Here is a 26,382-nt window from a genome sequence, read left to right on the forward strand (position 1 = left end):
TGTGCTGTAATGTAAACAAATAAAACACTTGGCAACATATATTTGAGAACATTTTGAAAAAGGTATGTTAATAATTTTCCAGCAGTCACTAAAGATAAGTAAGTAAGTTTCAGCATGCTGAGTTTATTCGGTGCTTACCAGCAGTTCCTGCGGTCTTATTGAATTATCAGTGTAGATGCACAGCTTCTCTGCAGTTAATGGACGCGTCTCTTTCAATTTAGACGCAAGAAACATGCACACTGCGCCAAGCAACTGCAAGTTGCATTTTCTTGTTGGTACCACCGCTAAAAATCGGTCCAAGTAGTTCATAGCCAGTGGAAAAACTTCTTCCTCGCATTTCTGTTCCTCGCAGACCTGGAAAGGGCAGGGCATCACATAAGTTCGGAGGAAAAGATGCACGTGGCTCAACAAAATTAGTCTAATTTATATAACTCACAATGAATATATATGCATCAAATAATTACGACGAGAAAACGAATTACGTAGGATTGTCCATCAGTTGCATAGATTACAAGTTGTAAATCTTCACAGTAACAGAGATTGATTTAAAAAAAAAAAGTGCAATGTCTGTTTTGTCGTTGTTATAAATGTAATGGATGAAAAGAGGACTCTTAACATCTTTATCAATAGACTCACATTCCTATGGTTCATTCAGTAAGAAATGAAATTCAAGTCACAATCACCCGAGCCAAAAAACACCCATGCAACACACAGTACGGGATCTGTTTTTTTTTAATTCGTCATATTTTCATAAAATATTTAAAAATATAAATAAATTGTCTAGGTCTAATATTCACACGTCTAAATATTCACCAATCCCTTTCACATCATTCCCGACAATTGACAAGTTGTCAAATCGATGTTTTATATGATTAAAACATGATTTTCTGAACGAAGTAGCATGCGGTCTTAGATGAGTGCGTCACCATCGGACCGAATTATTTTTTTCAAAATTTTTTATAAATTCTCCTGCATGATTCACCTGACAATTTAAAACATGAAAATAAAGCTAAGGTCCTCCCCTAACTTTTTCAACATTCAAAGATTAAAAATATGAAAGATTCTGACAAAAACCGAACTTAATTCCAAGGCTACAGACTTCGATCAGCATGGGTTAAGAAGTAGTGCGGGCCCTCGCCCCTTCCGCAACCAATATATTTCAAAAAATTAAACAAAAATATAGAAAAGTAATTTCCAATATCTTTAACCATTAATATATAGCTTAAACGCTCATTTATTAAGCCATGCACATGGAAACAGTTGTTATGATCATTTTGTTGCGATAAAGTTGTGAAAGAAAAAAACAACATGGCGATGGTGAGAGTAGCACAGCGGCGAGCATTGAAGTGCATACGTGTGCATGGAAATATTTATCCAAAAAAATAAATATATAACATTAAGCACGATTGTGTCCTCTGTGTTAACGGAACCGAAAGCTTTAAGAAATATGCGCTTATGATTACTGACATATGTCGATATCGTCCATTCCCCTGCAAATCTAATCGTGAACTAGATCCAAAATCAGCGCTTATGACTGCAATAAAATAAATAGCCCGACAAAATCGGATCTGCCACTTCGGAAATATTAAAGAAGCTCCTTTACTTGCATTCTACAATGCTTAGCCTACATGACAGAATAGAGAAAGTAGAAAACACTTTGCTAGACGTTTTGAAGACATAGGCTAAGCACGGAAATGAGTTTGAATATACCTCTAACATCCAAGTTGCCACCATCCTCCGCATAAAAGGCTGAATATCTTTCTGAACGCATTTAAAATATGAACACTGGGGAAGAAACCTCTCTTCGATGGTCAACAAGCTCTGTAGTACCCTGTCATCATATAGAAGATTCGGGTCAGGACGGGCTCTTATAATGGTGTCCATCTCGAGACAAAGCAGTTCCATGATTGTTACAGTCCTTTTCGATCTCAAATATGCCTACAAACAGTCAAATGTAATGGTTGCGAAATGTCAAAAAGAGCAGAAAGGACTTCTCAGGCACACAAAAACAGTGTACAGGGCTGTCCCGGTTAGTCCTGCTCCTTTTGCAAACTTCCCCGTCTCGTTCTCTGCTCTGCTCTGCTCCTCAGCTGCAACATTTGAGCTCTGCATGTAAGGCTGTGACGCAAGCTTTACAAAGCAGTTCTTATTATTGGCCAGACGGAACCTACAAGTTCTTCCTCTCCGTTTCCACCCCTCTCGCTCTGGTGATCAATAGCCCGAACAAGATGGAGAAGAATTACAGTATTGGCTGATATATTTATGGATCATGCATGACTGTTTATCCTTAGCCAACCCACCCATTATGCTCATCTAGCATATTTTAAAGACGTTTTGTGTGTGTGTGTGTGTGTGTGTGTGTGTGTGTGTTAGTTTGTTTGTTTGCTTTTTAATGATATTATTTCATATCAAATAATATGCATATCCTTGATCATAAGTAGTTGTGCCAGGCTAACATTTGTTGAAATTAATCCACCAAATGGTCAAAACCCGTTCTTTTTGGCTGTAAGTACACTAAAACGCCACCTCGACATCACAAAGTCGAAACAGAGCAGCAGTTACATGAAGCTGTAACGCCTGTGGTCAACGAGCTTTCTAGGAAATGCAGAGAAAGCATGAAGCAACGCTCGCTCGTCAGAGATAGAAGCTGAATGATAGTTATTCTCGACCTGCCCCAGTTTATATAAAGCATATATCGTATCTATTTAGCATCAAAAAGCCAAGCCTCAAAAAGAGATGTGGGCGTTCCAAATGTGTGATCTGCCATTTAGGTGACATGCATCACTCACAAACTCATTCAGAAAGTCAAAACAAAGTAGTTTAACATTTCGTATAATAAGGAAATCAGAATTAAATAATATGTCTTCAAAGACTTTCTAGAGAACGTGAGTTATTGGTCAAGCTGCATCTCGAGGTTCTCCAGCCTGTTACAGTGATTCTGAAGAACTGGACAGACCGCAGCTACTTTGCAACAGTTGCTTCGTTTCAACACTTTTAAATGTGATAGGAAATGTCTCTTTAAAACTTTTTTTTTTCTCTCTCTCTCTGTAGACTGTTTCCTCCCCTCTCCTATTCGTTTTGAATAGCCAATAGTTCTTCTGCGCGCGCCTGAGGCTTTCGGATTGTTACTGGGCAGACTTTGTCTGCGCGAGCACCTTCTAGAGATCCACCTCTCAAGAACCTAATCTATTTTGCCGATCACCTGATAAACTTTGCGACTTTTTAGAGTGTGCTGCATGCAGATGTCATAAATAAATTTATCCAAATGTAGCAGAGCGAAAGCAATATCTGCGACCCTCAGAGTGATGCTTTGAGAAGCTCAAATAGCCTACATTTTAATATCCGTATCCTATAATATAAAAATGATAGAGATCATAAAATGATTATAATTTATGCTAAAAGGGGAAAAAAGAAAAAAAAAATAGAAATGGTTTAAGACTTAAGATTTTCAAAGTTAGTCTGCTCATTAATCTATATCATTAATCTATATACTTATTATATAGTACTTAACCCTTATGAATCTAAATTAACAGAGCATGCAAACATGATTTCTTTTAGCAACAGCATGACATTTAGGGATAATTAAGCAATTCCAATAACTCAAACGCTGAAACATTTAGTAATTTCATTTCCTTATTAAAACATGCGCGTTATGTAAACTGCAGTGTCTCCCACGCGCAGCCGACACGTGAAACTACGACAATGCAGGGCATCATGAGTGAGTTTCATACATCTAAATGCCGCCTTAATGGGCAAAACAATGGGCACTACGAGTCATAATAACATCAATGATGCAACCTTTGTCATTTTAACGATATAAAGCTTTCCTTTTCTGGCGCATTGAATCTCTTGTGGGTGGTTTTCATTCAAATGCTCTTTTAAAATAAAACAATAACTAATAAATTGCCCAAATATTTATTATTAGAAAGTTTTTTTAACGTGTCTATTTAAACAAACGTCACATTAATGTTTTTATAAGATTTTTTTATAATATAAAATACACATCTATAAAAAATTTCAACATCACTCTATGTCAGCAATGTTTTGAATTTCCATTTATTCAGTGACGTCAAACTCTCATCTGATTATAATTTCCTTTGAGCTAATTATAAGACATTCCAGAATCTAAACATTTTTATATGTATTTTTTTTTGTACGCAGTCAACATTAATATGAGCATCTTTAAGTTCAGTAACTTCGTCGGGATATAGCCTATCTTTCACAGTAAGCAAACAATCTTAAGCAATTCGCTTAGCCTATATGATATATGGCAGGTCTAAAAAAAGACACATCAGGACATCACATATCCGCTCTCAAATAAATATAAAAAGGTTCAATACGGTCTGATTCAAATGTCTGTCTGTGGCTCACACCTCTATATTCTAACCTGACCATGCTGTTTTTTCGCGGAATAATGACGTCACACAAGCGCTCTACTGGGCTAGTAGCTCGAGCTATTTCCCGGATGCCTGCAATTAACGTGATATCCGTGAAGACACACCCAAAGAAAGTTGGCCAGACCCTCTACATATCACAGCTGATTTAACATTTAAGTTTTCCACACATTACCCTTTATGTTTTCTTCCATGGAAACTCAAAGAGTTTAAGGTTTTGGTTTCCATAATTAAGTCTTTCTGATATTGTTACTCGAAAACAATGAGAGTTATATTCCTCATAAATTCAAGGTGTAATTATAATCTTATTTATCTCTCATCATAAATATAAACATATAATTCATTTATACACATGGACAGAGCATCACAGTTATATGAAACAATCATCCCAGACAAATATTTGCTCATTTACAATGGTCTCTTCACTTAAGCTCATATCAGTTTTATTCATTACAGCAATAACACACAGCACTGAACAAACACTTCCTTGATGTGAAACCATTGCTGCTAAAAAGCCACAAATAATTATTATTACTAAATACTTAATTATTCTGGATTACTATAAATATATTTTCTAGAAGAATGTTTCTGCAAAACCAAATAAATTGTTAAAACTCTCTCTCTCTCTCTCTCTCTCTCTCTCTATATATATATATACATATACATGTTTAAACATACATTTATAAAACAATTTTTGTGCTAGCTAATATTACAAATATAATTTTACACTTCTGTATTTTACTATATTATTTACAAAAATATTCTCCACCTTCAGTTAATTCCGTTTTATTTAATTTCAGTAGTTTTTTTTTACTTACAATTTAAAAATGTAATTATTTTTATATTATTGTTTAATTCTGCATAATTGAGCAACTTAACAAGAGAGAGAAAGAGAGAGAGAATTTTTTTTAAGGTTCATCATCATCAGACACAATTTTGTAAATTATTAAATTACTACAAATATGATCACATTCCTTAGTTCTCTGAACAAAGCACATTTATTTTCTGGAGAATCATGTATTTTTGAATAAACAGGTGACGACTCAACAGGCTTGTATATTTATAAACTACAAGCTTTTTAAATAAAAAACAATCAAGCAGGAAATGTCTTTACCATAACAACAAAAATAAAAATTAAATTCCTAGTCAAAAGGCATAGAGAATAACAAAATGACAGATTTCTCACAGTTATAATGTTGTGGTTGAGCAACTGCAGATGTCCTTATTGAATGAAAACAAGAGCACTTAGCCATCCATCACAAAAATATTTGATATGCTTCATTAATTGACAGTTTACAATTATTGTAAATAGCAAATACTGGTTGAAGCTAATATATATATATATATATATATATATATATATATATATATATATATATATATATTAGATTCATTCAAATATGAATTAAAATAAAACTATTAGTTATTTTATAGTTTTAAATGTTTGTGGAGAAAATTCATAAAGAGATATGTGTAAATATTTAAAACAGTTTATGATGATTCTCAATTAGTTCCTCTATATTACTTTTTATTATTAATTTGCTTACCTTTACAAGCCTTAAATGACCTGATGTGTAAAATGTTTTATACATTCACTGGGACGCGACAGCCTCACAAATTCTTTGAAATGCACTTTTATCTCATTTAAAAAAGACAAATGAGATGAACAAAGTCTTACTGTTGACTGGAAATGTCTTTGTTTAGTCAAATAAAGGTAAGAAGTGTCCAAAAGATAACAGCAGTTTGAGAGATGCAGAGGAATTGAGCATTGTTGACATACTGATGGGGACGTTGTCACACTGCTTCTCAATTTGATCTTATTTAGCACAAACCCACAACAGGTGCATCAGACCTTAGGAAATAACTGTATAGAGCAGCAGTCACAAAATAGCTTCAGGCATATCTCCTATTAGAAAAAAGAAAGTCTTTATTTGGTTCACTCACAAAAATGACTGGAGGAATCTATGTTAGTTTGACCTCTTTATCATTTTGGACGTCTAAAGCTAAATGTGATGACAGACATTTTCTTCAGACATAGTCTGTCTAGTCTAAATTGACAATGTAGATCCCTGTCAAAAGCCCCCTGCCAGCACATGACCAACATTACAGCATTCATACTCCCGACCCCCGGTCCCTCATATAAACATTAACCATCAACCATCAAAGTGGGGGCTCAATGTGCACAAGATACCTTGTGTAGGTACTGTCTTTTCTGTGTAACACACAAGCACATTTTATGTTGGACTGCAGAGTAAACTGCTGTCTTCCTCTCATATCACAAGCCCTTGAGTTTGTCACTCATGCAACAGCTGCTGGCTGATACTTTACCATTCCAGTGCCCATTTTTTCCCTCTCCCTCCAAGCAAAGAACCCACACAGAGAAACAAAAGCCTTGTTGGAGAATGCAAGGACATTTCGGGGGCAGGTTATGTCCCTCAAGAATTCGTCAGCAGCACAGAAAATGCCATCCCGACTTTGCATGGCTGACTCTTCCATTACTGGGAAAACATCCTGAGAAGTTCCACCTGGGAGCTGAGCATACTTCAGCTTTGTCAACAATGTAGCAGTCGAGATCAAACATGCTTGGAGGAGAAACACTGCCTTTTCTCTCTGCTATCTTGAAACCAACTTGAAACTATATTAACGTTTGTGTAACGTTTTGCACAGAATCTTGTTGCTTTTTCTATCAGCTGAAAACCAGCTGCACTTTTTACTGCACTAATCCAAATGCAAGCTTTGCAGTTCTGTTTTAATTGTGCAGGTTCCTGTCATGTTCTCCTGTAATCTCACACTCACACCTGCAGTGTACACACAGGGTATGGCAACTTGAGGTGCGCTGCAGCTTGGTTGCCCTAGTCACCTAGTTGTGTCTTGGATAAGTACCTGTGGGTCTCTATAGCAAAATCAGGTGGGGTTAAACCATAGATGTGAGACAGATCATCTGCAAATTCTCACATTCAGCATACTTTAGGTGTCACCTCATTTAGGTTTTTTAGTAGTAGTCCTAATCACGCATAGCCTAAAAACACTTCTGAAGTTATATTTACTGAATGAGATGGATAGAGTAAGTTAACAATAAATTAATACTTTATAAAGTTAGAATGCCTTAAAAATGTAAAACATTCACTCTTCCAAAAATTACAGTTCTGTCATCATAATGTTCTTCCAAACCTAAAAAAAAAAAAAAAAAAATTCTGAAGACTTTGCTGTTAGCTCTTTTCCATTCAAAGGCATTGAATTGGGGACTGAACATTTTAAGTTTGAATATGATAAAATCATCATAAAAGTGGTCGATGCCTCTAATGCGGTATATACCAAGTGTTCTGGAGTTTTCTGATAGCTTTGTGTAAGAAGCAGAACCTAATATATGCTATCATTCACTTTATTCAAACGTTTGCATTTTAAGGGAATTAATAAGAGAGGTAGCAAAGCCAAATTGATTGTAACATAAAAAGATCAATGCCAGAAGCTTTTGTATGACTTCAGAAGACTTGTGATATAATGAACAAAGTATATGGACTAAAAGTGAAGAAGTGTTTTATGGGTGGGGAAAAATACATTTGGAATGACATGAGGAGTGAGTAAATGGGTTTTCTTTTTTTGGGGTGAAATACTGCCTTAATACCATTAAATTATATTAAAGGTTCAATGGTAGGTCCCCAATTCAGGCTTCTAGCCCTCCAGCAAAGGGTATTACAAATCAAATAGCCCTCCATCACGATTACCCTACCCCACATGAATTTACAGTATAGCCCCACGCTTTTGTCAGGCTGCAATAATATGATCCTTTTGGCAAATTCTATTGTCAGGTGTAATTTACGATCCGTATCTTTCAAGTTCCTCCTGCCCTGTTGCTGGCGTCAAACCCCGGGAGCCAATGTGTGTGTGTTTGCAACATGTGTCGCTTGCTATCTCACTCACTGAGGCACACAAAAGGTAAAGGGAAGCTTAACATCCTGGGAAAATCTCAAACAGAGTGAAATTACCTTGATCCAAAGATTCCTGCCGCATACCAGCTCGACGAACCCATAACACACCACAGTAGAACAGCTGAGAGAGATAAAGGGCAGTACAGAGCTCAACATAGTAAAATAAAAGAATGAAATACCGAAATAAATGCAAAGATGACTGTAAACAGGTTTTCGAGTATGGATAAAACCATATTCTAGACCAGATACCCCAATACAGAAGCCATGAAGAGAATTGATCAACATGGGACATCAATAGTGATCCAGCTGCACGTCCCCACAGGAAAGACCCATGATTCTGTTTGGGTTTATTTAAGAAGGGTGGAGGTTGTTTTGGCTGTGATGCTATTGTGTGAACTTAATACTGGGGATACATTTTCAGGGATTTGTGGAATTGCAGCTTTTAAATGTCAGACACAATAATGTTGGATGTCGCATTCTTTTAGTTGGGTGAGTCTGAGGCTAAGTTCACACTGTGAGCCTTAAAGCTCAATTCCGATTATCTATCTAGATGGATGTAAATGTCACATGAATTCCGACATGATTGTTCACACTGCGCTCGCATTTCAAAACATCTGACCTGTATCGGATTCAGTAGCACATATGAAAGTGACACAAATTAGAATTGAAAAGATCCGATTCCATGTGGTTTGAACTGTTCACACTTTCATGACAAAAACAGATCTGAGTCACATGTGAGCAAAACAAATCAGATTTGGGCCACATTTGCCTGCAGTGTGAACATAGCCTGAATCTCCTGCTAACCTTGTTAACCTACAAGATTTATACATTTTTATTTAAAATGCAAATAATTACAGATGATTGTGCACTGGCTAAGTGGTAAAAGAAACCCTGAAAACAATGATAATAATTAAAGCATTTATTTATTAAAGCAATTCTTGACATTCTTTGAATAACAGTGCTAACCAAGGAGTATACAGAAAAGAAATGTTATTGAGAGCAAAATTATATTAAACTGATTATTGATTAAAGAAAGACAGGGTATGTTTCCTTAAGTTGCCATGCATTGTCACTACATTTGCTGCGGCTATTCACTTATTTGAATAATGCATTGATAAAATTGAATCTATTTAATCAGACCATGGCAGTCAAACGTTCATGAGGCAACAGCCTGCATAGAAACATTTAAAAATGACAGGATTACTGAGGCAGCAATTAACCGCGCTTTAAAACGTCACGTTTTGTTGCAAACGGATGCTTCTGTTTTGATACAGCAGCAAATTTAGTGACACTGTTTCGAAAAAGAAAAGACCTTTTTAAATTTAAAAGTTAAAGATTTTTTTTTGCGCCTTTTAATTACTCCACCCTTTAAAGTTTTCCCATTCAAACAGCAATAAGAGTACAAGCACCTTTTGTGTAGAATTATGTTAGCAAATTTGTCCCCCACACTTTATTCAGGCAGGTGTGTTTTAGAGGTTTTTAGATTTAAATCTACCTTTAAGTTCACAGAGACAGTATTAATAGTCTTTGCATGACCTGCTGTTTTATACATATCCAAAATGAGGAGATGTGAACATCAGGAGCACTGAACTCTCTCATGCAGTGCACGTTTCATTTATACTCGAAGCCAGAAGGTGTTCTCGTGCAGAAAATCCAAAACAGACTCATAGAAGTAATAACTTATGACATGCAGGAAATCCCTAATATGGACAAAAGCATCCAGTGATTGTGTGATAGTCCAAAATGCAGCATCTAGGAGTTCTTACCAGGTCAAGAAAATTTGATCATATTACCCCAATTTTACAGTCTCTGCACTGGCTACCCTTTAAGTCCCGTATCAGTTACTAATTATCATTACTTACCTATAAGGCCCTAAATGGTTTAGCTCCTGCGTACCTAACTAGCCTTCTACCACGTTACAACCCATCACGCACCCTAAGGTCACAAAACGCTGGACTTTTGGTAGTTCCTAGGATAGCAAAGTCCACTAAAGGAGGTAGAGCTTTCTCACATTTGGCTCCCAAACTCTGGAATAGCCTTCCTGATAATGTTCGCGGTTCAGACACACTCTCTCTGTTTAAATCTAGATTAAAAACGCATCTCTTTTTATTCTTCTCTTGTATTAATTGTTCTAAAAATCCTGTCATACGTGCACAAACTAACAGTCACCACTTATAAGCTACTACTCAATATTGCAGAAACATAATGTTCTGTAAAGTTGCTTTGTAACGATTTGTATTGTAAAAAGCGCTATACAAATAAACTTGAATTGAATTGAATTGTATGCGCTAAATTGCTAAAGGTGTCTGAACGTGAGCAATCGTCCTGGATAAGATCATCAGGTGAAAGGTCATCATGTGAATCTTATTATTTATGGCTAAATTATTATTCATAACAGTTGCATGAGTGAATTACCATCTCTCTACAAACAAAGCTGTGATTTTAGTTACTTCAAACATCGATTTATACATGCTTTTATCAGATTATTAAAATAAATATGGATGGATGGATCGATGACAGTTGATTACAATGACAGTTCAGTTAATTTCCTTATTAGTAACAGTTTTCCTTGGGGAATAAATAAAAGTTAAGTTAATCGCCTTTTAGTTTTATATTAACAATAATACTTCATTAGCATTATTATTTATTATCCCTGTTATAATATTATTTATAAGTCAAAAACCAGCAAGACCTTTTACACCATGTTTCCAATTTCTGTACTTCAGGTCCAAATGAATTGTAAAAGAATTTACAAACTAAAAACAATAAATACTTTTGTGATCTATTTCCATTTGTTATTTTCAAAAGGGAAACCCTGACATGGATGTTTCAAAAGGCAGCAATAAATAACACTTTAAAATCTAAAGTGTTCATGTGATTTTATACATTAGTAATGTTGTGAAATGAATAAACTCATGATAATCGTGCCAACAAAATCTATAATCGCTGTATACGACCATAATGGCCAATTAGCTACATGTTAGAAATGTGGTGTGATGCATCGCCCTGCACTGAGCAGAAAATGAAAATGATAAAACAAACTGAGAGTGGGGCAAACTAGGTTTTCAAGTCATTTAGAGAAAGACAGTTTCTCTAGCTGAATGCACCTGTCTGTCAAGTGTGAAAAATTATCGGCTCTATCATAACCTCAACATCTTGCTGAGCTGCATGACAAAATGCATGACTATGTTTGCAAGCAAGTAATGTATTCTTACATATTTTTCCAAAATGCCGAATGGTGAGAATCTTGTGTTTTAAATACACAACACGCAACACAGAAACATAACCACACAACTGCCTGAAAGTCACTTTATCAGATCTGAGAGGTTCTGTTCTGGCTTTTAACTGTTTGTTGTGTTTGGAGTGACTCCAAGTCATTTCAGATATTTATCAAATGATACCTCTATTCAAAAGGGATTCGGTTCTGAATTTCCCTTTTCCGTTTCCTAAAAACATTCCTTGTTGCCGAAAGTAGACCTAGATGTAGAGTGTGTTCGGCATTGGATGTTTACACCTGCTTTAACTTCATGAAACTGACTCTTCATAAACTGAAACACTTCACAATCATTTCCACCTCAAACATTTACAACTACAACAACAAAAATGCCATTAAAGAAAATGTAATCAGAAAAATGATTGTTTATAATGAAAATATTTTATATAATTAAAAACAGTCCCAAATATTTACTTGATTTCCATAAAGAAGTACATTCACGGTTTCAGAACTTATTTGAGGATATTTTAAGGGGTTTGCTGGGGGGGGGGGCTAGGCTAAATATGCTTGGGATATACAGAATTTCAACAATCATGCATTATTGCATGGTAATGCAACAAAGCACTTTCATTTTATAAATTTAACATTAACCTTAAGAGTTGCTTATTTAAGGTGACAATGCAACAACAGGGTTGAACAGATCTTACTTTATGCAAATTATAAGCAACATAATGCGTCAACTATCCATAGGTGTACAGACAGTGATCCGTCATCTGATACAGTGGAAATGTTATATACAGTGTTACTTAAGAAATACATGTAATCGGTTACAGATTACAAGTTACCATATTTAAAATGTATGTAACTATTTCAATTATTTCATTAAAGTAATGTAACTGATTACATTTGATTACTTTTCTAAATTTCTAACAAATGTTTTCAACTTTTTCGAACATTTAAACCAGGCAGGGTTAACCTTACAGTAGTACCCGATCAAAATCCTTCACTTTAATTAATATTATAATATTAGTAATTTATAGTAAGATGTAAGCACCTTTACTTTGCAAACGTTCTGAGGTTAAATACGGATTTAAAATCATAACAAGAAATAGTGTAATAGCTATGATAATGTCAGGAAACACTGGCATCTAGCAATGCCTTCTAAAAAAAAGAATACATGAACTCAAATAGGAAATAAAAGTGTTATCAAATATGTATGTGTCCTATTCTGTGTCCTTAACTCCAGAAACATTGGTGTCTCATATTTTAGAGCTTTCAATGCATTTTGGGAAAGAAATGAATTAAATATCTGTGTGTCTGTGTGAAAATATGAAATGTTTTAAAAACATTTTTATTACATTTATTTTGTAATTAGATTAAGTAACACTGTTACATGTAACTAGTTACTCCCCAACACTAATAATATAGCAAATTTAATGTAATACATCTTAAGTGCAACAAAACCATAAAGTTACTTTAGAGAGCTAATATTATAAATGCTCATAGCCATAATCATTTTTTAAATTTCATATGTTTTATATTAACCGTTTGGAGAGTTTCTACTGAACATTTACAATAATGTGTCAGTGAATGGTCATGTAACAAAAGAATCACCTTCTTATTAATTTTTTATATATTTTGATAGAATCATTCCTATCAATAGAATCATTCCTGTTGGTTTTCAAGTCAGACATTAGCATGCAAAGATCCTGAATGTTGAATTTAATTCTGCAACCACAAATGATGCATCTTGATCCCTGTTTTTAATTTTCCATTTTGCTGCACGTGCAAGGACAGGACTCATTGTTAACTTTCTGCCCTCCTCTTGTCCACATGTAGGGTAGAGAAAGCCATTCATGATCCATTACCTCTGGAATTCCTCCACATAGTTGAGGAGCCAGTCCACATCACAGGCCGGCACTCACCTTTCAATCACTCCTCTGCCTTAATCACGTTAGCTCATTCATAATCACATTGCAATTACTGACAGGAGTGTGACCCTTGCTTTCCGCACTCTCAATCTAATACATGTGTTTCACCGCAGACAGAGGGATGCTTTGTGTGAGAGAAACAGGGGGACAAGGGGGGAAGAGGAAAGAAAACAACACTGACATGCTGTGTCATGTAAAGACTATAAAAAGGGATGCAGCTTTTTTCCTGAATCATTCCGGAGAGGAGAGCACTATTTTTAGCGATGCAGGGGAATTATAAACAGCAGCCGTGGCTGGAACCAGACCTGGATTCGTATCCCCAACAATCTCCTCAGGGGTCCAAAGAGCCCGTTTCTTACATCCTCCCTCTTCATTTCTCTCATTCTCTCTTTTTCTTCCATTCCCCCCACCCCCTTCATATCTCTGGCTGTCTCTCCAGGAAGGTAATCTCCATTACCCTCCCTCCATGCTGATTCAGAATTCAGAACTGTCCACTTCAGTCTTGGGTGTGAATGCTAAGAAGCCATTCAATGAGGGAAGTGAAACTCTGCTGGGGATGTGGGATGAAAATGCCTTGCTCCCCCCGCTGATTTCTCTAGGCTCAACTTCCACTCTCTGGAGCTTCCCAGCATGTCAAGGGTCAACCCCCCTGACTTCCCCAAAGTTCTCCATGAGAGTGCCAGAAAGAGAGAACACACAACAAGCTTCTAATGAACTGCGGAGGAACCAATCTGGACCCCAGTGCTCAGCCATAAAAGATGGCTAGGAGAGACCAAAAACCTTTAAAGTGACAGCTTCTTCCATGGTGCTTAGCTTGAGTGGTTCAGGAAGTTTGCTGACAGTGAATAGAAGCTGTTATGAACAGATGAGCCATGGAAAAAGGCAGTGATTGCAGTAAAGCTACCTCAAAATTCCTATCGAGGGCATGGGAATGCATTACAGTCATGCCACCAAATCCTGAATCAGTCGCCCTTAGTCAAGCCTTCATCTACACAATCGTAGGATTGAGTCTGGGGTCCATAATCTAGGTCAGAGGGGGGGGGGGGATAGTTAGTTCTAGAAAATTACCCGGTTCTTTAAACTCATGTTGCATGTTCCAGCCAAACTATCATCTAGGTAAATTGTTGCATGTATCCAATTAGTGAAACTGAGACATCAATGTCACTGTGAGAAACACAAAGACAGAAATGCACACCAAAAATTGAACTTCAAAGTGTGCCTTATACATATGCATTTATGGGGATAGTTCAACCAAAGATTTTAATTCTGTCATTCACATACCCTCATACTGATCCAAACCTGCTGCATGACTGATACCAATGCAAAATGGGGTCCAAAAAGTTCACTGGATCCAATTGACTAGCATTGTGCAGACAAACCATTTTAACCGTCTTCTTCAGTGTTTTGCAGGAGAAGGTCATACAGCTATGGAGTGACATGAGGGTGAACAAATGATGAAAGATTTTTAATCTTTGGGTAAACTATCCCTCTAAGGACTCAAACAAACCAAGTGTAAACCTCATACTTTAACACAAGCAGGATGTTGTCGTCGTCTCTCAGGGTGTGAAGTCAAGCATTTCCTGTGTCTATGAATGGTCGCCATCATTGGAATTGTCATGCTGTGGCTGCGGCCCTCCCCGCCACTATTTACTGAAGAGTCATGTAAAGTTCAGCATCTCTTTTCCCCTCCCTTCTTCTATCTTTAATAGACCCACGCTTGCGTATACAGCACACACCATTCATTAAAACTTGTAGAGTGGAGCTTCACAACAGAAAGAGCAGGCATATGAGTGGCCCTCAGCTTGACCACAAAACACAAAATTCACCTTACCAGCGACAATGCTGTGTTTCGGACCCCACTGACTTTCATTGTATGGACATAAATGACTCTTCAAAGTATCTTTGGAATGAGGTTGAATAAAAGATGACAGAATTTTCATTTGTTTTCATTTGTCATGTCACTGAATTCTCTCTCTTCCCACTTCAAGAATATGAGTGACTAGTTCAAACCGTGGAGCCAGGCATGGTGGGCCAGGGGAGTGTGAATCAGTGTACCAACAGGTTTGGCTTCCACACCCTGTAGGAAAATAAATACTCCATAATAACTGCTTATTATAACATGAAACGTGGGTATGACTGAAAGTGTGAATTCCATAGGAAATCCATAACAAGCAAATACATGTTCTCTCATCAGCCGTGACATTTCAAACACACGGGGGAGAGATTATCTACATATTTACAGTAGGTCAGTGACCGCAATGAAAGATGGCAGAGTAAAAATGTCACTCCGAGCGAATTAACAGATTGTCATCTTCCTTGCAGGCCTGTGCGTGAACTATAACCAGGATCTGATGAATTGAAAAGCATAATGTTATTAATGAGGAAGAACCACAGACAGATGATGACAAGGACCTAAAAGAAAAAAAAGACCGTAAATATCACAATGACAAACTTATTTTGTGCTGAGATGTATTTTTTAAATATGCCTGATAATACTGAATATATAATACTTTGGAAGTATTCAATCAATGGGAAATTCTAAGACAGAAGTGTTCATCTTTCTTTTAGGAAAGAAGAAAAGGCTTGTTAGCCCCTCTTGATAGCCCCCCAACCCCAGCCCACCCACTCACCTCTCTCAGACTCTGTCCTGGGCCCTGCAGTCTGCTGTGATATAGATTAGGTTTCAGCTCTGAACTTGCACTAGTGTTGCCAGAATGACAGGGGTGGAAATTTCGAAGAAAAGAAACGACAAGAGGTATAAAAAAAAAGGAACAGGAAGAAAGGGGTGTTTTAAATGCTGAGTAGAGGAGTTTGGTTATTATTGGAAAAAATCTAAGAGGTCATTCATGAGCCTGAGCCAAACTATGAGGAAACTGCTCTCGTGTCTCAAACAGTTGGGGGATCTGGCCAAGTCCTACTTCAGCTGTTGTTCCAGGCCTTGCATTTATCACAGAGGCATTTCCCCCAGAAGTCGAGAGACTCTCAGAGGCCAGGCGATCAGTCGCATGTCCTATCAACATCCAAACTGCATGAAAAAGGATGCCGTGTGGGGAATTCCACCATTTAAAGTGCCTAACAACAACCATAGAGCAAGACAAACAATCTGAGAACACCTTCGCACCAAATCTACATCCTAAAGCAGATCATGTGAAAACTTTAACTTTGGTGGAGCGGACCCTCAAGCTATTTCACATACTTTTCCTGCCCCGCCCCCTAAAAATTCCTCACCTTAAAAAAAAAAAAACTTTCAGAGTGAGGGGGCTCTGTATTTGACATTTGAAGGATTAATGATTATAAGAACAAATAAATATTTTATTTCCCCAAAATTTCTGCCATCTGTCAGTTTTATGGCCAGCCAAGAATGAAATTGGGTCTTTGGGTTGTTTGGCCCGAGAATAATGAGCCACTGAAAATGATTGCTTCAGATGACCCCTCAGCGCCGTCCTCATATGGACCAAATCCAGCTGTACTCTGCAAGCTTCAAACAATCAGGGATAAATCAATTGGATGCTATGAGGAGCAGGAGGGAACTAGGCTGGGAGCAAGGTAATGACATCCGCTGTGCAATGGAATGGAGGTGCTGGGAACGCTTTCCTGAGCCTTGTCGGCTACAAGGGTTTAAGCTACCTCGGCTGCCTGCACACGATTATTAGGGGTGGTGCTTGGCCCCCTTTCAGCACGTGAGACTTGAGGAGTATGTATGTTTTGTGCCGTATGAGGGGGGCTGGATGTTCCTCAGACAAAACAGGCAGATAACATGGTGGGAAGGAAGCAAGTCTTGTGTATCACATTCCAAGAGCAGTTATACTTATAGCATGCACAACAAAATCACATCTGTGGCACCAAAGGTGCATTTAAATATGATGCAAAGTTACAAACAATGCAGCAAAAACAAAACATTCCTTGTCCTTATCATGTCGCATGGTTCAACCATGGTTGCTGTAAAAATAATAAAAAATATGATTATGACACACACATCACACAATAAAAGTGAGTTACATTCTCTTGATAAGGAACTCTGGAATGCTTGTGCAAGGTGTCAGTTTGTTCTGAAGTGTTGAAGCAAATCAGTCCCCTGAGGTGCTCAGAATCAGATCAATACATACTTGAGAAATCATTAGCAAAAAGCTTGGCATGTACTTTCATTCCAAAGCTATTTGACACACCTCTTGCGAATCTTCTAATTGAATGAGCATGCTGAATACCACATTTATGCTTTGGAAAATCTAGCAGCCACCTAAAAGAGGTTAAGCATCATTTAGACACAATTAGCATGGCGTACTTAATGCTAGCTGTACAAAAATGCTCTGTAAGTACTGTCCAACACTATTTATAGCTGCTATGATGTTCTGCTGGATGTCATAACATTTGTGACAACAGATGTTGCTGAATGAAAGTGAAAGCTCAGGGCCAGAGTTTTAAGCGACATCTGTGAGCCCTCCTGCTACATCATGCTAACACAGAGGCCCTTTGCCCTCGGACAGGAAGTGTGGGCAGCAGCCGCTGCATTGCCAGCATTCCTCACAGTAGCCTGAGTTATGATGTGCCACCATCATCTGCCGTGTCCCAACAGCTGCCAAGGACAGTTGTTGGGCAGTGGCATTAGAACAATTAAAATGGCCAGTAAGGCCCCCTTTTCGGAGTGTGCGCGCGCAATTTTTGGCAAACCAGTTTTGCCGTTTGATGTGATATATTTACCCAAACAATAGCATTAATTAATAATGTGAAGATTAGGCAGAAGAGCTCTGCATCTGCCAAATTCTTTTAAAGTGCAGTAGAAAAGACCTTGACCCTTTCCGGCCTCATTTTTTCTATCCAGCAGGAACTGGGGACAGAAGGAAAAGAGAGAAGGGCCTGGATTAAGTCATGAGCAGCAAACGACATAGGTTGGATTTTTAACGGGTGAGATAACATCCCCTTTCTTCAGTGGCTGAGAGACTCATCCTTGGTCGGACAGCCGAGTGTTCGGCATGCCAAACAGGACATCAATTACTGGGACAGTGTCATGCAGTCACACACACACACACACATTAGCATGTGCATGCACACATTAAAGTTAACAGATCTGAATGCATATAAACATGCAAACATTTACAGTACAACCTCACAAATTCGCAATCGGTGTGTAGTTCAAGTTGCATGCAGACATACTGTACAGCCATCAGTCAAATCTACAACACATGCGCGCCTGAACAGTCAGCACAAAGGGACAAGCAAGCAGAGTGTGTCTGAGCATGTGTGCGGGTAAGTAGCATGGGAGGGCCACAGGTTACATAACTGTGCTACAGCGGGGCCCCCTTGTTCTCTTCCATATGGGGGCTCCAAAGGTTTTGCGAGACCCTAGTGTGGAAGGAGCTTGCACAAGCGCTCATTACAGCTCTGGGAGAGACTATTCATTTGATGTAAAACCAGATGGCAGATTTGTAGTCAGGTTCAGGCCTTTGAAAGGCACAAAACTCATAATGTGCTTCTAAAACCAGTTTAGAAGTAGGCCAGGTTGGTGCTCAAATTGACAAATGGAGGTGCTCGTTAACACCACACGATGAACCAGGCTGAAACGCTCCCTCCCTGCTGATGTAGGAACTAACCTTGACTCTCTGACAGAGGAAAGAGGGGTAAAGAGCTTTCAACACTTGAGATGGTGCACAGATGGAGATATTCTCTGCTTACATTCTCGACACTATAAGGAAATCCAAGGCAAGGAGAAAGAGAAAGTGAGACAGAAAAGAAGAAGAAAAAACGACCTCAGTGTGTTGTGGGAATTTTTCTCCCTTCCTAAAATATTTCCTGCATGTCTTCAGCCCACACAATACTTTTCCTCCGCAGACTGCCTTTCACTTTGGGGGGCCCTCAGACCCCCTCAGCCGAGCAGGGAGCTTTCAGGGTACCCTGATGGATGCTAATGGGGGACTCTTTCAGATTATTTTACAGGGCCGGGCTTTGATCTGCCGGCTGGCTTGCTCTCCACAGACTGGATATCCAGAGAACATGCAAATCCCCCTCCCCTCCACACACACACAAAAACACCTGTGAAAAAACTCCAAGAGCACGAGGGAAGTTAAGAAGAGCTGGCAAAAGAAAGAAGAAAGTTCATAGACGTGAAAAAAAAAATGAAATAAGAATGAAAATCCAATAAGAAAAAGGAAAGAGAAGAGGGAGAGTATGTCAAAAAGGCAGGGACTGAGAAATAAAGAGAAAGAGTGAAAGAGAGACGCTTTAGGGGGGAGGGTGGTGGTCAGAGCCTGAGGCGGATGTGTCTGCGCTGTTGAGAATTAGGAAGGAAGAACTGGAAAAGAAAGTCCGGTGAGGGAAGCTCGTCAGTAGCACGCAGCAGCCACACTTTGAATGGTGGTTAAGTGTGGGGACAGCTGGAGGCAGTTGATTGGCTAAGAGGCTATGGAACTTGTGCTTCCTGTGGCCAGCTGCTATACCCATGGCCCCAAGTGACAAGGGTTATAATTGATTACTATCTGGCAGTTCAGCAGAGTGTATAGAGTGCACAGTGCCACTGAAGTACAGTACAGCTGGCTCCACAGTAAAATGAAAGAGCAGTTTTTTTCCTTGCTCTCTCTCAACTTTTCTCCTTAAGGCCACTTCTGGCATGGCAAAGCATGTGGTCCAACAGCGTCAAGCTTCCTACATTTGCCTTTTGTCTTGTCCTTTTTCTACAGCCGAAGCTTCAGCAACCCACTCTACATCCATCTTCAACTAAAATTGGACTGCATGTGAAAGCAGACCCCAAGAAGTACCTGACATCAAAACTATACATTTAGGTGTACAGATTGCTTGCAGACGTTGCACACCAAACCAGAGCCATTCCCCTGCGAGACCTTCATGTGAGCTCCACTCTGTGAGCTCCATATTGCGAGGAAAGACATAAAGGGCTCTTGTGCGCCAGTGCCCGGCTCAAAAACTAATTCACTTTATTAGTTTCATTGCTTTATTAGATTCCATGCAAAGGAGAAGAGGGAGAAGAAATTATGTAAGTTTCTGAAATAAGAAGGATATTTTTGTAGCCTTTAGGAAACAGAATGCTGAGTCTGATAGAAGCCTCCTGGAAGACTGGTGTCGGATTGAGCTGCCATGCTTTGAAAAGGGAAGATAAGTTCTTTATATTGCTTTAAACCTTTCCTCCTCCTTCTACCCTCCCCTTTTACATTTCTGTATATGATGTCATGTTTTAGAGTTCTTTAAAGGAAGGAAGGATGAAGGCTTCTCTCTTCAGCACCTCTTTGTACTAATGGAAAGCCCTCCTCAGGACACATCCTCCCCTATGGCCTCGCGGCATCCAGGGGGCAGGAAGTCGCTCTGGCCAGATGAAAAAGAGGAAGTGTGAGAGGAGAATCCTCGCTGGATCCGATCCACTCCGATGGAGTTTTGTCACTGTAGTGAAGACTGAATGGAGATGGGGGATGAACTCTGGAGCCAGTCCATTAAATGCAGCAACACTGTCACCCGCTTTGTTGCAGAGAGACTTGTTTTTTTGTTTTTGTGCACTGAGCTTAGGTGATTTCTTTGGTTCTAGCCTTATCAACAGAAACAGAATGAGAAATTCAACAACGCATACAACTAAAAGGTGCATTTGGTGTCACTCTCTGTGTTTCTGTGTGACTACGGGTGACAGGATGGAGGCTGTTCACCTCAGTGGAAGTTCTGAGTCATCCTTTCAAAGTGTGCAATGAGTACAGCAGTTAAGTACAACACTTACAGGAAAAAAAAAGTCAAACCTGTTGCAGTGGCAATTAACAGTGTCAAGGATTTCAAAAGAATGGTGGAAATGTACGCTTTGATTTAAGTTACATATTTGCATTGCAGTGCGTTGGGAGACAAAGTTCACAGTTCATCTTTCTGGAAAATAATCATAATTTTAGATTTTTTTTTACAATACTTAGTTCAATACATTTTTTTAATTAAAATATGTATAATATAAATGTATAAACAAAACCCGTTTGTATATGGCTTTCAGCCAATCAGGTAGGACTATTGGGCCTAATGAATATCAAGGACACCAAATAACTAATATTCTTGAGCCAAACCAAGCCATATTTAGACATCTTAGAGCAAAAGTAAATAGAGAAAGAAAAAGAAAAATCATCCTTGTCATCATTTGATTTGTTGTTTAGTACAGCGTGAACGGGCTGGGGAAAAGGCCTTTCCTGGAAGAAAGAAGGGAGACGTAGCGAAAAGAGTCTTATGATGACTACAGCATAAGCAGAAGCATCAAGATAGGCTTCACCTCGGCTTTGGGCACAGACCCCCAGATGTGTGTCATCATCTGGCTCCAACTGCCGCTGAAGGTAATTTTGCTGGAGAGGAACTAGGGAGGGAACACCCCACTAAAGCTGAGCCCCACAGACACAGCAGACAGAGCAAAATTCCCTCATTTCCTCAAAGCTGTTGCTAGAGACTTGGATACATTGTACCAGCAGAGGGAGAGGCACACGGACGGATGGGTAGCGATGGATGATGTGATGACAACAGTGATCTCTCTTCAGACACTAACTCCTGTTCCCACACAGTGATGAAGACCATTTCTAACTTCCCCAAAAGGTTTTGCAACATCAAGGGTTTGAGGTATTGCTGCTTTCAAATGTGACATAAAAATGACAAAAGCAAAAGGACTTCTTTACATGCAGTTTTGCAGCCCACTGTTGCATGCTTTACTGTACTGCCTTCTCATATAGTTAATGTATTATTGTTTTGTTTTGTCTACGATTTTTCTTCTAGCTGGTGAGTTATGGGCCTCCTCTTGTGTCTGCTCTTAAGAGGCACCTAAAAATATCCAGTGAGGTAATGAGAAAGCCTCTGCACTATTTACATTTTGGCGAGTTGGGCTTTCAGAACAGACTGCTGAGAGAGGCGAATCTGTGAGATGACTGAGGGGGGAAATTGTTAAATGCTCTACCAAGAAATCTACATAAATGGCTGGGGCTAAGATAAAAGGCACAGAGATTAAAAAATGGAGAAGAGGCCAAGGCAGAGCAGTCATACTGTGAAAAACAGTCAAAAGGAAAGGAAAGAGAGAGCTAGAGAGGAAGGAGCGCAAGACAGGAAGACATAGACAAACACGAGAGACAGAGGTCAAAAGAGACAGAGAGGATGAGATAGACCATGGCCCTGTCTGAACACTGAAAATATCCTCTTTCCTCATCTGCTCTCCTTCATATATGCTGGTATGCATGAGGACTGGAAAGCAGAAAACAAGATGGCGGCTGCTCAGCCTGTAACAGTGCTTCCCAATCTTTACGAAGCCCCATTGCAAATTCTCAAATTTCCTTTTATCAACAACAAAGTGTAACGGTGTTCCTTTAAACTCATTTACGTTAATTTAACATTGTTATAAAAATTATTACATCTTAATTTTAAATGGATGGTTTGAGAGATACAGAATCTGAGATGAAAAAGGAAGAATACTGTAGTTGTGAAATGTGAGGTGAGTAAAGGTCACTGAACCTCTGCATAGTGTTTATGCATATGTTCCACTACAACTGCCTTTCACACAAATTGCCAAAACCTGAAACTTAATCATATTATTTACTTTCTTTAAAATACTAACTGAATTTAAAGGTGCTGTATGTAAGATTTTGACTCTACTAAAACATAAAAACACCATGTTTGCAGATATTTAAGAAACATGCTAAGTTAAACTACTTGTTTATCTGAAAAACAATGCTACAGTCAGTTACTCTCCTTTGAAAATGTGTGCTCCAGGACGGAATGTCATTCTTTGTTTTGGTTTGTGAAAACCGCCCACTGTCAGTTTGCCCAATTGTTTTTTAGCACCCCGGGTTGCCAGTTGGTGGAAACACAGGTTATTTAATTTCATTCATTGTCAAGTGCGCTCATGTTTATTGAATCTGGTAACCTGCATGTGCATCCAGTCTGAGGAGGAGGGGCCAGGTGAAAAAAAAAAAACCCTTTCCAATATTTTGAGTTTGGACTGCAATACCCAGTTTAACCACTCAGTGTCAATCATACACACAGCACCTTTAAATATGCATTTTAAGCGCAACATCAGTGCATTGACAGGACAATAAACCAAGAAAGAGAGAGTGAGTCCAGATGAAAGTGGGCAGGGAGTGATGAACTGAGACAGAGCCAGCGGAAAAGGGAGCTGTCATGGCTTTCACGTTGTCGTCCCTCTGGAACATGACGTTATCTAGAGATGAGCCTGTGATGCTTTCTCATTCCAGCCTAATGGCCAGAGGCCTCCAGATAATGAACAGGATGGACAGACTTCCAAAACTCCCTGGGTGTGCAAATTTATGAATGATTGGGATCACTGTAGAAGCACGTGGAAGGAAGTACCATGTTTGTCCTCATCTGCTTGTCCTCCTCTCCCTTGTTACAGCGGCATTCAAGTTCAGATTCATATGAGTTCCTAATGTTTCACATACATTGACACAACACACTTTCCAACTGTGGGAATGCCAACAGCAAGCAATATGCTACTGAAGTCAAACAAAGTTAGATAAGGCAAATATCAAACTCTCTGTAGTCTAAACACAAAACCAAAAGAGAGAGAACAAGGACCAACCACGCTAAATTAAAATCTACTGCCTATCAGGGCCTGCAAACTATCTTAACTGATTTTCCTCAAAGCTGGAAACAATTTGCAAGGTCTTGGGTGAGTAAAGTAATAGTGTAATACAGGCCTGATTAAGCTATTAAAGAGCTAGAGAGCGGAGTTACGTTATGTTTGAATGGACACAACGAAGCATAGATAAGCGTCTATTCACAAAGTGTGTGCTTGCACACATACACTGGCAGATGACCCTAAACGTGACACACTGAAATGCTACCAGAGCTGCAGATGATTCACATTCCCTCAGTCGAAATCACGTCAAACACTCCCGCTACCTCCCATCCTAAATATAAGAAAAGATGAGAAATGTTTTGGTCCTTATCTGCAGGAAATAGCGTTTGATGAAATTACACTCCTAGGCCAGAGCTTGAAAGTGATGGCCGGGCCCCTGCACTCATTACCGAGTCCCCCGACGCACAGCCTGCCCTTGATCCTCGGCCGTACCCGACAAGGAACGCGGAAGGTAGACCGTAGAGGGCCGACGGAGCTGGGTGGGCTCGCTATTTGGCCCTCGCTCTGGGAGGGGTTCAACCATCAGTTAGGTATGTCGGTATGTACGCTGGTGCTTCTGTGACCGTTCAGGGACCGCAGGTTTGTCCTCAAAGGCGGACAATTGCCACCCTGCCCGCAGGAGCGCATCTAAGGGAAATGTTAGCGAGAAGAAACAGCAACAATTCTTTCTGGTTGCATTTCAGTGGGTTAGTTGAACAATTAAATGAACTAAATTCTGTACATCATCTTTGATTTTAAGTGAAACGCCAAGTATTTTGTGTCCTGCTTGTTTTATGCATTTCTGATCGAACTACATACCAGTTAAAACGTCAGTGTTAGAGACGGGCGATACAATTTGTTATCTTTTCAGTCTTATATCAAGTACTTTCAACCCTAATATCACTGAATTGTTTTAATATATGTCTGATTTCTGAGGATAAAATGGCTAATTATTGCCATTAAATGTTAAATTTGAAAGCCAGCACACAAACTCATAATAAATGTCAGATTTAGCTTTGTTATGTAGTGTTAAATAACTCCATGTTTTTATTAATTTCTGAATGTTAAATGAGCAGGTGAAATACTTCCCATCCTACGAAACCATTTCCTAATATTTTATTATATACCTATATATGTATAAAATACATGCTAAATCAATAGTAAAATCATCACTAAAAACTCTTAGTTTTCTATAAACATGTATATTTAAATAATTAAAATGAAAGGTTTAATAAAATAGAACATATCAATACTTCGCTAATAGCCTTTTTTGCCTGTGTTTCACACAGCTAAAGAGTGTCAGAAATGACATGTGATTCTTAATTGATATTCTCATGAATAGAGTCACGCATACATACGCTGGGGCTTTCCCCATTGGCAACCATAGAGACCCATCAGCCCAGCACAGTCTATAGGGCAGAGCTGCTGATCCATTTCCGATACTCGAGCGCTTCTCATACTCATGTATTGGACTCCGATTGGTGGTGGAGCACAAAGCCCAGGAACACTTTACCTGAGAAGAAATCCACCACTCCCTCGCTCAGGGCGCTGCACCCCGGGACAGACTTGTGGTGAATGCCTGACAATTCTAGAGCAATAGAAACCTGGACTGACACTTCAAAAGCTCAAATCTCAGGTTGCTGTCTTCAACACATTCACATGTCACACACCTTCGCTGCTCACCCATTGTGTGGACGATACAAGATACTACACGCTCGTGGTTGGAAGATGCACGTTTCATGCGATCTCTTGTTTGATTCATTGACCAGAAGTTCTCACATGTTCTGCAAGCTTATCGAGAGGACTATTAATGATAGATGCCCTCGGGACCTGCGCTGTATCCTTAATCCACAGAGACTCGAAAAAGGAAGTCATTGATTCTTCCCACCACTCACTCTGGGAATGAGTGGGTCTGTGCTTTCCCTTTTGCTAAACGGGATATTATTATTATAATGTCCAATCATGCCTTACCCATGATAGACTATTTATGTGTCTGGGAGAGAGGATAGCTAGGGCCACTGGCAGTCTGGACTTGCAGAGAAGTCACCGCGGTAGCCATTTGTTTTCAGGGAAAGAGCTTCCTATCTGAGGAACCCGAGGAAACTCACAGGATAGGACACCAATTATGGTAATCGCATGCATTTTTGCCTTGAAGCAAGATTAAACACATGGATTCTTTGTTTCCCATTATTGTGTTTCCTGTGTAAATAAATCATGAAATGCAATTGTTTTTTTATGGTATGTGTGCTGCTTCAGTGCTCCATTTCTACATGTGGACAAAACATGAATATACTAAATCAGTAATAAATTATGGATAAACCATGGATCTGAATTGGGA

General features: G+C 39.0%; 1 protein-coding gene across 3 annotated transcripts in view; it reads right to left on the minus strand.

Annotated features, from left to right (window-relative positions):
- Positions 1 to 26,382, minus strand: part of LOC127947336 (G1/S-specific cyclin-D2) — a 131,747-nt gene that overhangs the window by 14,888 nt on the left and 90,477 nt on the right. Inside the window, exons 1-2 of one of the 3 annotated variants that reach the window (XM_052544403.1) lie at positions 8,381 to 9,309; positions 139 to 354 (exon numbers count right to left, since the gene is read on the minus strand). In XM_052544403.1, the coding sequence (XP_052400363.1) occupies positions 139 to 354; positions 8,381 to 8,608 (444 nt within the window). In that variant the 5' untranslated portion in view covers positions 8,609 to 9,309. Of the gene's footprint in view, positions 1 to 138; positions 355 to 1,710; positions 2,344 to 8,380; positions 9,310 to 26,382 lie in introns of those variants that run through there. The other 2 variants (XM_052544404.1, XM_052544405.1) reach the window with 2 other exon arrangements.

The sequence above is a fragment of the Carassius gibelio genome, chromosome A25 (genome assembly GCF_023724105.1).
Source record: "Carassius gibelio isolate Cgi1373 ecotype wild population from Czech Republic chromosome A25, carGib1.2-hapl.c, whole genome shotgun sequence".
NCBI lineage: Eukaryota > Metazoa > Chordata > Actinopteri > Cypriniformes > Cyprinidae > Carassius > Carassius gibelio.